Source organism: Myotis yumanensis, unplaced genomic scaffold, assembly GCF_028538775.1.
Source record: "Myotis yumanensis isolate MYYU_CA2020_CCGP unplaced genomic scaffold, mMyoYum1.0.hap1 SCAF_1, whole genome shotgun sequence".
Classification (NCBI taxonomy): domain Eukaryota; kingdom Metazoa; phylum Chordata; class Mammalia; order Chiroptera; family Vespertilionidae; genus Myotis; species Myotis yumanensis.
The window spans coordinates 58,831,224-58,844,956 of record NW_027223752.1 but is presented as its reverse complement, the minus strand read 5'-3'; the positions used below and the strand labels follow the sequence as shown (position 1 = coordinate 58,844,956).

At 38.4% G+C, this 13,733-nt stretch overlaps 1 protein-coding gene across 4 annotated transcripts in view; it reads right to left on the bottom strand.

The window, feature by feature from the left end:
- The window catches only part of ZNF280D (zinc finger protein 280D), a 126,706-nt gene that overhangs the window by 48,888 nt on the left and 64,085 nt on the right, over positions 1 to 13,733 (bottom strand). For all 4 annotated transcript variants that reach the window (XM_070422102.1, XM_070422072.1, XM_070422083.1 and 1 more), the window contains one exon: positions 1,636 to 1,859. In XM_070422102.1, coding sequence (XP_070278203.1) covers positions 1,636 to 1,859 — 224 coding nt within the window. The remainder of the gene's footprint in view (positions 1 to 1,635; positions 1,860 to 13,733) is intronic.

Sequence of the window (13,733 nt, the reverse complement as noted above, 5' to 3'; positions counted from 1 at the left end):
GCTAAAATAACTTCCAACATAATATACATAATATTTAGGTATAACAAGGAACTAAGTCAGTGACCATATTTCTATGCAATTTAATATATTCACTAGCAAAACTTTTCTGGTGTATTTTACTATCAAAATGGTCAGAATATGGAAATATGTGACAATTCTATTATAATACTGTTTCAGTGTTATATCACAAAGTATAATACCTCTTCTGTTAAATGGCTAGAACCATTCTCTACTGATGACTGTTAAAGTTTAGTAAAAGGAGATAAATGTGAAAACTCATATGAAATAATATATGTGAAAGAACTTTGCAAACTAAAACACTACCATAAACAAAGCATTAAGAATTGCTATAGAAGTATAGAATAGTGCATTTCAGGATTTTTCTGTCTTCTTTTTGAACCCAAGAGGAACTGACAGGAAAATAAAATAAACACTGGGTCCAGAAGTAAAATACTGATGCCAAAGAATGCTAATTATAAATAATAGTTATCAAGGATAAACACAGAAAGGCATATTTATATATGTATATATGTTTGTGTACACAAACACACAACTCACCTAAGGGAAGTATAGAAGCACAGTAAAATGTTAATGATAGAATCAAGGTGGTAAGTATATAGGTGTCCACTGTAAAATTTTACAAAATGTTGCTGAATGTTTAAAAATATTTTATAATAAAATTATGGAAAAACAACCATACCTAATATACATGTAAAGCTATATAGTCAATGAAAAATATTGATCAATATATCTTATTACTTTGTTCTTTAACTCGTTTATAAGATGACAGCTACTAGAGTTTGCTGTGTAACTCAAAGATTATAAAGTCTAAGTTCCTAAAATTTATAGCAAACATGTATAAAATCTTCAAAATTCCACTGGAAATTAAATCTCTAATTTTTAAAGGGGTTACATTTTAAAATAAAGCAGACATTCTTTCTAAAGAACTGGTACTTCTCTAAAGAAGATCACTTTTTATGCAATGTAAATAATTTAAAAAATGTAAATATCAACTGACAAATTTGAGCATTAAATAAAATTAAGTCGAACTGGCCCTAACTGGTTTGGCTCAGTGGATAGAGCATTGGCCTGCGGACTGAAAGGACCCAGGTTCGATTCCGGTCAAGGGCATGTACCTTGGTTGCAGGCACATCCCCAGTAGGAGGTGTGTAGGAGGCAGCTGATCGATGTTTCTCTCTCATCAATGTTTCTAACTCTCTATCCCTCTCCCTTCCTCTCTGTAAAAAATTAATAAAATATATTTAAAAAAGAAAGTCAAACTGGGCAAAACATAAAAAAGTGGTTCTTATAAAGAAAAATCAAATTCAAAAGCAGCTAAAAATACAAATTATCTCATGAAATTCCTAGATCACAGATAATATAGGGAAAATAAGTTAATTGTGTTTTATTTGAAGTAATGTTCATCCTTTCTTAAGTTATTTTTAAGAAATACAAGTAGCTCTAGGAGTCAACTCTAAAATACAAGAAAGGACAAAAGCTTTTCAACAAGAGAATCTGCCTTTGTTGTTAGTAGAAAGTGTTAAAAATCTAGAATGGCACAGAAAAATACCAGATAAACACAAAAATTTTATCTGCAGCATTCCAATTTTCAAATAGAAATAAGTATTTACATACCTAATATTATTTTTAAGAATTTTCAAGCAACTGAAGCATTTAAAGGTGGTGTGAGTCTTCTGTTCTTCTTGGACATCTCCTTCATGTTTTCCATAATAAAAGTCATTAACCAACATGATCAATTTTCCTTGCTCTGAATCAATAGTGTTATCTTTATTTGCTGTACTTGAAAATTCAGTTTTAGGCAGTCCCAAAAAGTTATTTATCATGTCTGGACAACAGTACTGAAAGAGAAAAAAAGAGAAGCCTTCTTTACCCTTTAAAAACACAGATACCCCCAAATTTTCTGTGCTTAACTCCATTGCCAGACCATGTAAAACAATGCTTGGTAATGTAGCTAAAAAAATATTTACCAAAAGTTTGTGGTGCATATACATAGTCTAAAACAATTCAAAAAAAAGAAAACCTTAAAATCAGGACTTGCTATTGATCTAAAAGTGTCTTCCTTGCAATTAGCTGTTTCAGATGTATTGATAATAATTTAAATACTTTAATTAAAACTAAACTAAAAATCATTTGTTTCATATCCATGTCTAGAAAGAGTCTAGAAAGGAAATGTAATTTTATGTGTCATAATGTATATATTAATTATTAAGTGACATAGTAAATTTCGTAATATATGGTTGGAACTGGACATTGAGCACAGCGAGTCTGCCATTCCCCATACTCAAAGTGCTGTAAAATGTATGGGGAAAAAGAAAGAAGTATCAAGTATGTCTTGATAACATCAACAGTTACATCTTGATATCCAGAATGGTTAAATATTTGAAGGGGAGATTTAGTTCCTCATGAGTAAAATCAGCATATTACATAAACTGATTTTAATATGGAACACTTTCATACATGAGCTTTTTTCCCCTAGCAAGATATAACTAATTCATTTATTTACATAATTTTAAGTGCAAAATTTACCTATAGTAGATTTTCTCAGAGGAACACCTGCATTAGAAAAACCAAAAGTGCTAGTCAAAATGCTAATTCCTGGGCCCACTTCAGACCAATAAACTACAATGTCAAGAGGTAGATCCCAGAAATCTGCTTTAATAGCCATCAGATAATTCTTTTAAAACATAAACCATAATTCTTTTAAAACTTAAACTCTTCCTAAATGTGTTATTTAGTAAATTAGTAGCAACATCAGAAAGTTTGAAAATCTAAAAGCAACTCTATTCCAATTCTAAGATAACAACATCCACTTCCTCTCCTGTCACACTGAAATGTTAGATCATCAGTGAAACTTTCTGTGTCTCATGAGAAGCTGGGCCTTTGATCCAAAGCAGACCTATAACGTTTCTTTCAATTGCACTTATTTTGTTCACTTTTCAGTTTTGAAACCTATAAAGGAAAAGAGATCAATAAAAACCAAGCCCACAAAATCTAAAGTACACCAAAAAGAGAGGGGAAAAAATACTGAATAAAATGGACTGAAAAATAGGGACAAAATTAGTGTTTAAGAGTTAAGGTTGCGCCCATAAACTAAATCAAGATAAATGTATTAGTTCTCTAATACAAAATGATCATCTGCAGTCCACTACTAAGAATAAACACAGTTGGCCCTAGCTGGTTTGGTTCAGTGCATAGAACGTCGGCCTGCAGACCGAAGGGTCCCGGGTTCGATTCTGGTCAAGGGCACATGCCTGGGTTGCTGGCTCCATCCCCAGGAGGGGGCGTGCAGGAGGCATCCAATCAATGATTCTCTCTCATCATTGATGTTTTTATCTCTCTCTCTCTCCCATCCTCTCTGAAATCAATAAAAATATATTTTTAAAAAAAGAATAAATACAACAAAGAGGAAAATGAGAAAGGTTTTTCTATATTTCTAGATTCTTCCTGAGACAGATAATATTTAAGAGCTCAAATTTAGGAAAGTCAAGTTATTTCTAAGGACTTTAGTCAGGCTAAATTTCTTCTTAAAATTGCTGTTTTTTACTTTAAGGAGAAAAAGATGGATCAGAGTAAATCTACCAGCACTATTAGAAAAACGATTCAAAATATATCTTACTACGACAAATGACGTTATTAGTAGCATCAGTCTGATAGACAAACTTCTCACCTTATCCAGTTTTACTAGAGAGGATCTCAAACAACAATGGGAAAATGTTATAATGCACAAAAATGATGTAATACAGGATAGTCTCCCTAAGCTTATATACTCAAACATTAAATCTGACTTTCAGACTGTAGAAGTTATTCTGAGTCATATTTGATACTTCATTCTTTTCTGAAACCTACAAAATAATCTAGTAATCTATAGTAGAATGTGCTGCAAGGTTTATATTCTTTAAAATTTTCTAATTTGGTACATCTATAAAAGTTAAATTTACCCTAACTACCCATTAATTATGATATGTATAACAAATGATTAATTGCTTGCTGTTCTATTTTCTTTTTTTTTTAATACAGGTAAGTAAGATAGGATCTTCAACAGTATCTTTTTTTTTTTTAATATATTTTATTGATTTTTTACAGAGAGGAAGGGAGAGAGATAGAGAGTTAGAAACATCGATGAGAGAAACATCGATCAGCTGCCTCCTGCACATCTCCTACTGGGGATGTGCCTGCGACCCAGGTACATGCCCTTGACCGGAATCGAACCTGGGACCTTTTAGTCCGCAGGCAGACGCTCTATCCACTGAGCCAAACCGGTTTCGGCTTCAACAGTATCTTTTAAACAAGGTTTCATGTCCTTTTAAAATAGCTGAATTGATAAACCACTGACAACTAAGAATGGACAAGGTGAATTGAACTAGGTTAAAGGATTTAATAACTGAGAGGACAGCAAAAATACCTAAACAAAATATTCAAAAGGCAAGACAATAACTGAAGAAATGAGAACTAGTCTTGATTTAAGGTTTTATAGGAGGACAGGGTAAAGTTATAAATTTGCATGCCTGACCTATAGTCCAAGATCAAGTGGTCATCTTTATTAAACCCTAGCCTTTCGCTATTGCCCCTGGTTTATCCCTTCTTTTCATGGGTTAGACATTCTGCAATATTAAAAACTTTATTTCAATATACTGTAATTTGACAAACAGCAGACACCATCTGAACTTCATTCTCATTTTCATTCCTTTCCATTGATAGACCATGTTCTGTTACTTTGTTAGTACTGAAAAATTTAGGTAGGATTTTCAGAGCAAAGAAGATAGGTACCATTTTAAAATAGTAAAATAGTACTTCCCCATACGATCATCCTATGTAAGTCTAAATTTTCCCCTTTTCCTTCTGGGATTCACCCAAAAGCCACAACAACCAAATTCTAAAAATTTTATTTTCACTGAAACTAAATGCCAGACTAACCTCCACAGACTCCACATTGAAAGCACTACTAAAAGCAGCCAAGTTTGGAGAGAAGACACGCAGTTGGAAGTAGATCGACGCAGTCAAAAGGACCTAATAGTAAAGATCTTAGAAAATCTCAGCAAAAATATACATTCTAAAAGTGAAAGACACATATTGAAGTCCAAAGCTATAGCCTTTGTTTACAAAAATGGGTATAGGAGCTGGCGCAAGAAGGATGGCAGAAGTCCCCCAGCCCTCATTTGGTAGAAAGAAGTAGAAAAGGCAATGCTACTTATAAAATCAGACACACAAGTCACACTTTCAGGAAGCCTTTTGTCCAGCAAAGAGTAGTAGGCTGTGAGATTATCCTGGAAACCTATGCTCCCCAATAGGAGCCTTGCACAAAACAGCCCAAGAAATCCAATTTGTTCAATGATAGAAACTTACATCTACTGGTAAACAAAAATACTTTAAGATAAAAAGAAGGAAAATGTAAATTTCTGACAAAAAACAAAACAAAACTGGAGCAGATGCATGCAAGATGGTAACAGGCTAAAAATTTTGCTAAAGTTTGTAAAAAACTTAATAAAGCAATTGTGTCTATTTGGAAGATCACATGGACAAGAGGAAATGGCAAGACAAAAAGAAGACATAAAAAAGAGAAGCAAAATTGAAGTAGAAAATCAACTTAGAGAGATGAAGACGAAGCAGAATAAAATGGAATATAGTGGTGAATAGACACTGTAAAGTAAAATAAAATAAATAAAATAGATGAATAGATGGCATGGGCTAGTAATGAGAAAAACATATAACTGCTTTTTAAAGAAAGAGTTAAAACTACTAGAAAGAAAATGACAGCTATGCCAGACCAAAAACACTGAACAAATATACTGGACAATACTCCCTCCACAAAAGAGAAAAACAACTTTATGGAATAAATATTTAAAAATATAAATCAAGAAAACTGCATTAAAATAAAGGAAAACACCAATATAGAAGTTGAAAAAAAATGTATGTAGAGAAGAAATTGACCCAAAATTTATACTAACCATTACCAAGTCAGGTTAGTATAAAATTATCAGTCTTCCAAAATAAAAATCCTGTGAACAGCCAGGCCAAAACATCAAATTACTTATGAATGGCAAACTAATTCAGGTTTATCCCACATTTCTCAATAGTGACATTCAAAATTGTAAAACAGGAGCACCACTCACAAGATCTTTACATTGGGATCCAAGTTACTTTATATCTGGCCAAACTGTTTTTTACAAAAATGGAATACAGTGAACATGAAAGAACTCAAAGAATGCTGTTCACAGGACCTTCTTCAGGAAATTACTAGAGAATGAACTTCAGCAAAACAAGAAATAAAAAAAAAAACCATGACAAAATTTCTAATGATGAATACTGATGATATTTACTGTAAAAAAGGGATTAAGACAAATGTGGAAATAAGGTTAAGAAAATCAAATGCAAACAAAGAATATAGCTTTGTACTTCAATATGTTTATTTCACCTTTAGAATGCATATTTTTGCTCACAATGAAAAAAATGATACATCCAACAAGTAAAAACTAGAAGTTAAAGGACAATGATTGTGAGATTGAGATAGTTCATAGAGTGCCACATATATGCTAGTAGCACATAAAGAAATATCATTTAAAGCTATCAAATAAAGTGGTATAGGTATGAGCATTTTTAATAATACAGAGGTAAACACTAAGGTAAAGTAAGGTAGGAAAAGAGAAGTAAAGATAGAAAGGTTAACAATAGAAAATTTAATGCTACTTTAAACAATTTTAATAGAAAATTGCCAAAGAAATAGAGTACTGGAATTACATTAACAAAATTATAAGGATAAACAGGAGAACAAAAACAAAAAAAATCCAAACTACACATATAAACACAAACCAAAGTACATATATATTTTAAAAGGACAGGATAACAAAAAATTGTGACAGAATGAAGATCAAATAAATCTATCATCAGAGAATATCTATCTATCTATCTATCTATCTATCTATCTATCTATCTATCTAAAAATCTAGCCCTAACGGGTTTGGCTCAGTGGATAGAGCATCGGCCTGCAGACTCAAGGGTCCCAGGATCGATTCCGGTCAAGGGCATGTACCTTGGTTGCGGGCACATCCCCAGGGGGAGTGTGCAGGAGGCAGCTGATCGATGTTTCTCTCTCATCGATGTTTCTAACTCTCTATCCCTCTCCCTTCCTGTCTGTAAAAAAAATCAATAAAGTATATTTAAAAAAGAAAAAAAAAGAAAACAAAATTTATAAACCTAAAAGTCATTGACCATTATGTCAAAAAAGGACATTTTATAAACATGCTAAAGGATGTATTTACAACATAGTTATGAGTAGCTTTATATTACAAACAACATCATCAATCTTAACATGGAAGTACAATAATATATCAAAGAAAATACTGGTAATCAAATATGTAGACTGAGCTGTGGTGTTTTCTCAATTTGTGACAGACCAAGTAGACAAAAATAAGTGAAGATATAGAAATTTAAATAATGTAATTAATAAACTAGACCTGATACATAAATATAAAATGTCCTAAAAAAAATACAGTACACCTACATTTAAGTTTCCATGTAACATTAAATAGCCTACACACTTTCAAAAAATAAAAATTATTATTTGTGAGAACTTGGGCTTCATTAACTGGCTATAAAAAAGTGAGAAAAAAAGCCCATCTCAAAAAATTTTCTAAGAGTTAAATAAAATCATATATTTAAAGCTTAGTAGTCCAAGAGTGAGGTGATATCTCATTGTGGTTTTAATTTGCATTTCTCTGATGATTAATGACTTTGAGCATTTTTTCATGTGTCTCATGGCCATTTGTATGTCCTCTTGGAGAAATGTCTATTCAGGTCTTCTGCCCATTTTTTAATTGGATTGTTTATCTTCTTTTTGTTCAGTCCTATGAGTACTTTATATATTTTGGATATTACCTCCTTATCAAATGTATTATTGGCAAATATGTTCTCCCATTCAGTGGGTTCCTTTTTCAATCTGATACCTGTCAGAATGGCTATCCTCAAAAAATCGGCAAGCAACAAGTGCTGCCGAGGATGTGTAGAAAAGGGAACCCTAGAGTTCACTGCTGGTAGGAATTCAGATTCCCACTATGCAGCCACTATGGAAAACAGTATGGAGTTACCTCAAAAAATTAAAAATGGAACTTCCATCTGACCCAGCAATCCCATTTCTGTGAATATATCCTAAAAACCCCAAAACACCAATCAGAAAGAATATATGCACCCCTATGTTCATAGCAGCGTTATTTATAATAGCTAAGATTTGGAAACAGCCCAAGTTGCCCATCAGTAGATGAATAGATACAAAAACTGTGGACATTTATACTATGGAATACTATACAGCTGTAAAAAAAGAGGGCTCTCTTACCCTTTGGGACAGCATGGATGGACCTGGAAAATATTATGCTAAGTGAAATAAGCCAAACTGAGAAAGACAAATATCACATGATCTCACTTATTTGTGGAATCTAATGAACAAAATGTATTGCCCAACAAGTAAGACCCCAAGCAGGGAGGCATGGAACAGACTGACATACCTCGATGTGGGGTTGGGGGAACAAGAAGAATAAACCAAAGAATTTATATGCTTATTTGCATTGCCCATGGAGACGGGCAATGCGGGGGGTGGGGGGGAAGGGTGGAGGATAAGGGTTAGGAGAAGAGGGGGAAAGGGGTGAGGAAAATGGGAGATATCTATAATACTATCAACAATAAAAAATATATTAAAATATTTTTAAAAATTAAAAACTTAAAAAAAAAGCTGAGTAGTCCAGCACATGGTCTTAGATAAGTAAATTGTTCATATTACTGTAGAATATTTAACTTGTATTTTATATATTTTTAATTAAAAAAACATTACTTCATTGGTATAGAAAAACCATTTACAAATAATCTAAAAATCACTTTTTTAAAATGGAAATTATTTTAAAGATTTACTCATTTATTTATTTGTTTAAGAGAGAGAGAGGAATAGAGGGAAGGTGCCCCAACCCCCCAATCAGCCCTACCCTGAGCGTGACTGAGGGTGGCATCGAAACCTCCCGATCTGCCCTGCTCTGTACATGACCAGGGACTGCACCTAGGGATTGGGCCTGCCCTCTGCCACCCGGGAGCAGGCCTAAGCCAGCAGGTCATTATCTCCCGAGGGGTCCCAGACTGTGAGAGGGCACAGGCCGGGCTGGGGAACCCGCCCCCCTCCCCCAGTGCACAAATTTTTGTGCACCGGGCCTCTAGTCCTATCTAATAATAGACAAACATGGTAATTAACCGTACCTCCGACATGCTTCCCATTGGCTAATCAGGGCGATATGCAAATTAACTGCCAACCAAGATGGAGGTTAACTGCCAACAAAGACGGCGGTTAATTTGCATACATAGGCGCAATCCTGGGAGGCGAAAGGGATCAGAAACCCAGGCGGCAGGCAAGAGGTGGGTGGCGGGCAAAGGCGGCGGTGATCAGTGATCGCATTGTGGATCGGAGGCAGAGAGAGCCTGGGCGCTGGCCAGCCGGCACCCCCGGACCCTTGGGGCAGGGGGTACCAGCTGGCCTGCTTCCCGGTTATCGCCATGGCACCCCCAGCACCTCAGCATCTGAGATGCAAAGGTTGGGGATGAAATGACTTTTCCCAACCACATCTGCAAATATCCTGCGGAAGGCATCACTGAAGAGTTCACAACAACTCTCTTACTTGGCAAGGAAGAAAACAGTTGGCAACGGAAACAATCCCTTACATCAAAGTTAAGGTCCCTCTGAGTAAAAAAAATTATTTCCAAAGTAAAGGAGGGAGCAGGCAAAAATAATAGGTTCTCATGACTTCCACTGAAGTTTGAGCATATGACAGAGTCAAAACAAACATACAAATTAAAACAGACAGTGGACATTCAAATGACCCGAATCAACTGTCACTGTTTGTTCCAATAGCAGCAATGCTTATGTGATAATATAGTTTAACAAACATACAAAACAAGTCACATGATAAGAGAGGTTCGGCTTCTAAAGTAAACTGAATATGTTCTTTAAAAATTCTCATGTCCTCCCCTCTGACTATAATTCTTAATTTTCCAATCAGAAAATTACCCCAGGTGATCCAGTAACATGTAGAACTTCAGTAACCTAACTTACCATTTTTAAAATATTTAAATTGATATTTTAGGTTTTATATTATAGAAGATATTTAAATCCAAATATATTTTCTGAATAGAAAATATTTCAGTTTTTGATTAAAAAAAAAACATAAAAAAATATGTAAGTGACACATTTTCCCAAGAAACTCTCAATTAGTACCTTTCCCTCTAACTTTCTTCAAATTAAGAGAATCTATGGAGTTCCCTATACTGCACAAGTTTTAATGAAAGAAAGTAAGACTTTCTAAGAGCATCAAATACATGTTTTATTATTTACAAACATATACACTCCCCTCTCTCTCTCTCTCTAAAATATATTCTTATTGATTCAGAGAGGAAGGGAGAGAGGAAGAAAGATAGAAACATCAATGATGAGCCCTGGCCGGTTTGGCCCAGTGGATGGAGCATAGGCCTGTGGACTAAAGGGTCTCAGGTTTGATTCTGGTCAAGAGCATGTACCTTGGTTGCGGGCACATCCCCAGTTAGAGGCGTGCAGGAGGCAGCTGATTGATGTTTCTCTCTCATCGATGTTTCTAACTCTCTATTCCTCTCCCTTCCTCTCTGTGAAAAAACAATAAAATATATTTTAAAAAAAAAAAAGAAACATCAATGATGAGAGAGAATCATTGATTGGCTGCCTCCTACACGCCCTGTACTGGGGATCAAGCCCACAATCCGGGCATGTGGCCTGACCTGGAATCAAACTGTGACTTCCTGGTTCATAGGTCGATGCTAAACCACTGAGTCACACTGGCCAGGCTCAATTCTAATTTATAAATTCATTCCAAGGACAAATACAGCTTGAAAAGCTTTGGAAGTAGTTTCAAAAAAACTAGCTTTTAAGTAACAAGAAAACAGTTATAGAAGAAAGTTTAAATTAAAAAAAATTGTTTTGATTTATTCAAGAGTGGGAACATCCTCCATGAAAATGTGTACCTTGACTGTGGATGGCTGGGAGGCCTTATCACACCTTAGGAATTCAAACGCTTTTTACAATGAAAAGAGAGAGTTTCATCTCATTTCTCTACCAGGGTAGATGTCTGTCAATAGAAGGTGGACATCAATAAAAGGAGGGGCTTGCACAAGCAATCCAAAAAGTCAGCAATATATGAATAATCCAGAACCGAGTATTTATCTCCTCTGCCACACACCCTCCCTCCCAGCCAGTGAGCAAGATAATTACTCTCAAGTCAAGCTAAGTGCCCCCCAGTTACAGTGGCCCAATGCTGACATACAAAGCATACAAATAATTCTCACTCTGGCATAAAAGTGACAACTTTCTTAGAAGAAAAGCAGATACTGTAAATTTCTCAAAGTCTTCCTGAAACATTTTTTAAAGCAATTTTTACTTCTTTAGAAAAAATGCCATGGGAAACCATCTGTACTAAAATGCCCATTCTATAAAATAATTCATCTATACTAATAAAAGGGTAATATGCTAATTAGACTGGGAGACCTTCCAGATGTTCTTCTGGACAAAGCCATGGTGGCAGGGCCGAGGTAGAGGCGGTTAGAGGCGGTTAGAGGCCAAGAGGGGAGGGCAGTTGTGGGTGATCAGGCTGATGGGGGGCAGGGCCGTTGGGGATAAGCAGACCAGCAGGGGGGCCAGTTGGGGACAAGCAGGCTATCAGTGGGGGTCAGTTGGAGGTGATCAGGATGGGGGGGGGCAGTTTGGAGTAAGCAGGCCAGCAGGGGGACAGTTAGGGATGAGCAGGCCAGTGGGGAGGGAAAGTAGAGGCGAGCAGGCCAGCAGGGGGGGCAGTTTGGGGTGATCACGCTGGCGGGTGGGCATTTGGGAGCAAGCAGACTGGCAGGCAGAGTGGTTAGAGGCAATCAGGCAGGCAGGCAGGCAGGTGAGTGGTTAGGAGCCAGCAGTCCTGGATTGCGAGAGGGATGTCCGACTGCCGGTTTAGGCCCGATCCCTGTAAACTGGCAGTAGGACATCCTTCGAGGGGTCCCAAATTGGAAAGGGTGCAGGCCCGGCTGAGGAACATACCCTCCCCCGTGCACGAATTTCGTGCACCAGGCCACTAGTATACACCAATAAAAGACAAAGATGCTAACTCACCATACCTTTGCTATGCTCCAAGATACGCCCACCAGCCAATCAGAGTGAGCATATGCAAATTAACCCAACCAACATGGCGGCCCGCAGCCATGGAGCTGGAGCAAGCAGGAGGCTTGGTTGCCCGGGTGATGGAGGAAGCCAACCTTCCCGCCTGCCCTGAGCCGGCTGCAGCCTCGGCTCATGGCAACAAAGTTTTAATTATAGAAGACAAATAAATCCCAGATACCTGCTTCCAGCCAGCCTCCACTGGGAGCTTGGGTAGCTGGGGGCTGTGGCCAGCCTGCAAACAGCCATCAACCCCTCACCCAGACTGGCCAGGCACCCCAGGAGGGACCCCTACCCCAAAGGGGCTGTGGCCAGCCTGCAAACGGCCCTCAGCCCCTCACCCAGGATGGCCAGGCACCCCAGGAGGGACCCCTACCCTGAAGGGGCTGTGGCCAGCCTGCAAACAGCCATCAGCCCCTCACCCAGGCTGGCCTAACCCACATGGGGTGAGGGTCCCTGCTGGGGGGCTTGGCCAGCCTGCAAACTGCCATCAGCCACTCACCCAGACTGGCCAGGCACCCCAGCAGGACCCCCCCAACCCTGAAGGGGGTGTGGCCAGCCTGAAAACGACCATCATCCCCTCACCCAGACTGGCCAGGCACCCCAGCAGGACCCCCCACCCTGAAGTGGCTGTGGCCAGCCTGCAAATGATGGCTAGGCAACCCAGTGAGGACCCCCACCAAGAAGGGGCTGTGGCCAGCCTGCAAACAGCCATCAGCCCCTCACCCAGGCTGGCCAGACACTCCTATATAATAAAAGGGTAATATGCAAATTGACCCTAACAGCAGAATGACTGGGAATGACTGGTCACTATAACACATACTGACCACCAGGGGGCAGATGCTCAATGCAGGAGCTGCCCCCTGGTGGTCAGTGCGCTCCCACAGGGGGAGCTCTGCTCAGCCACAAGCCAGGCTGCCAGCTGCCAGTACAGCGGTGGTGGTGGGAGCCTCTCCCACCTCCTAAGCAGCGCTAAGGATGTCCAACTGCAGCTAGGCCTGCTCCCCGCTGGCAAGTGGACATCCCCCGAGGGCTCCCGGGCTGCCAGAGAGATGTCTGACTGCCAGGTTAGGCCCGAACCCCCCAGAGAGCAGGCCTAAGCCAGCTGCTGGTCATCCCCCAAGGGGTCCCAGACTGCGATAGGGCACAGGTTGGGCTGAGGGATCCCCCCGAGTGCACAAACTTTTGTGCACCGGGCATCTAGTAATTAAATAAAGATAAATAAAGAATTTAACCCTTTCTTTTTTATTTACATACAAAATGTAAAACATTAAAAAATTAGGTAACTCATCAAAACATTACATAGATAGGAAAATTGAAAGCACTTGTACAGGTTAATCTATACTAATAAAAGCTTATGTGGTCGTCATGCCCTCACGTCTTAACAATCCATCACCAGGAGGCTGTATGCGCAGAGGGCGCATGTGGGTGGGTGGGGACTTGACGCTGTGTACGTGGCGGGGAGACGATGCCAGGGGTCCCAAGGCTCCGCGTGGTGACGCTGGAGGCAGGTCCT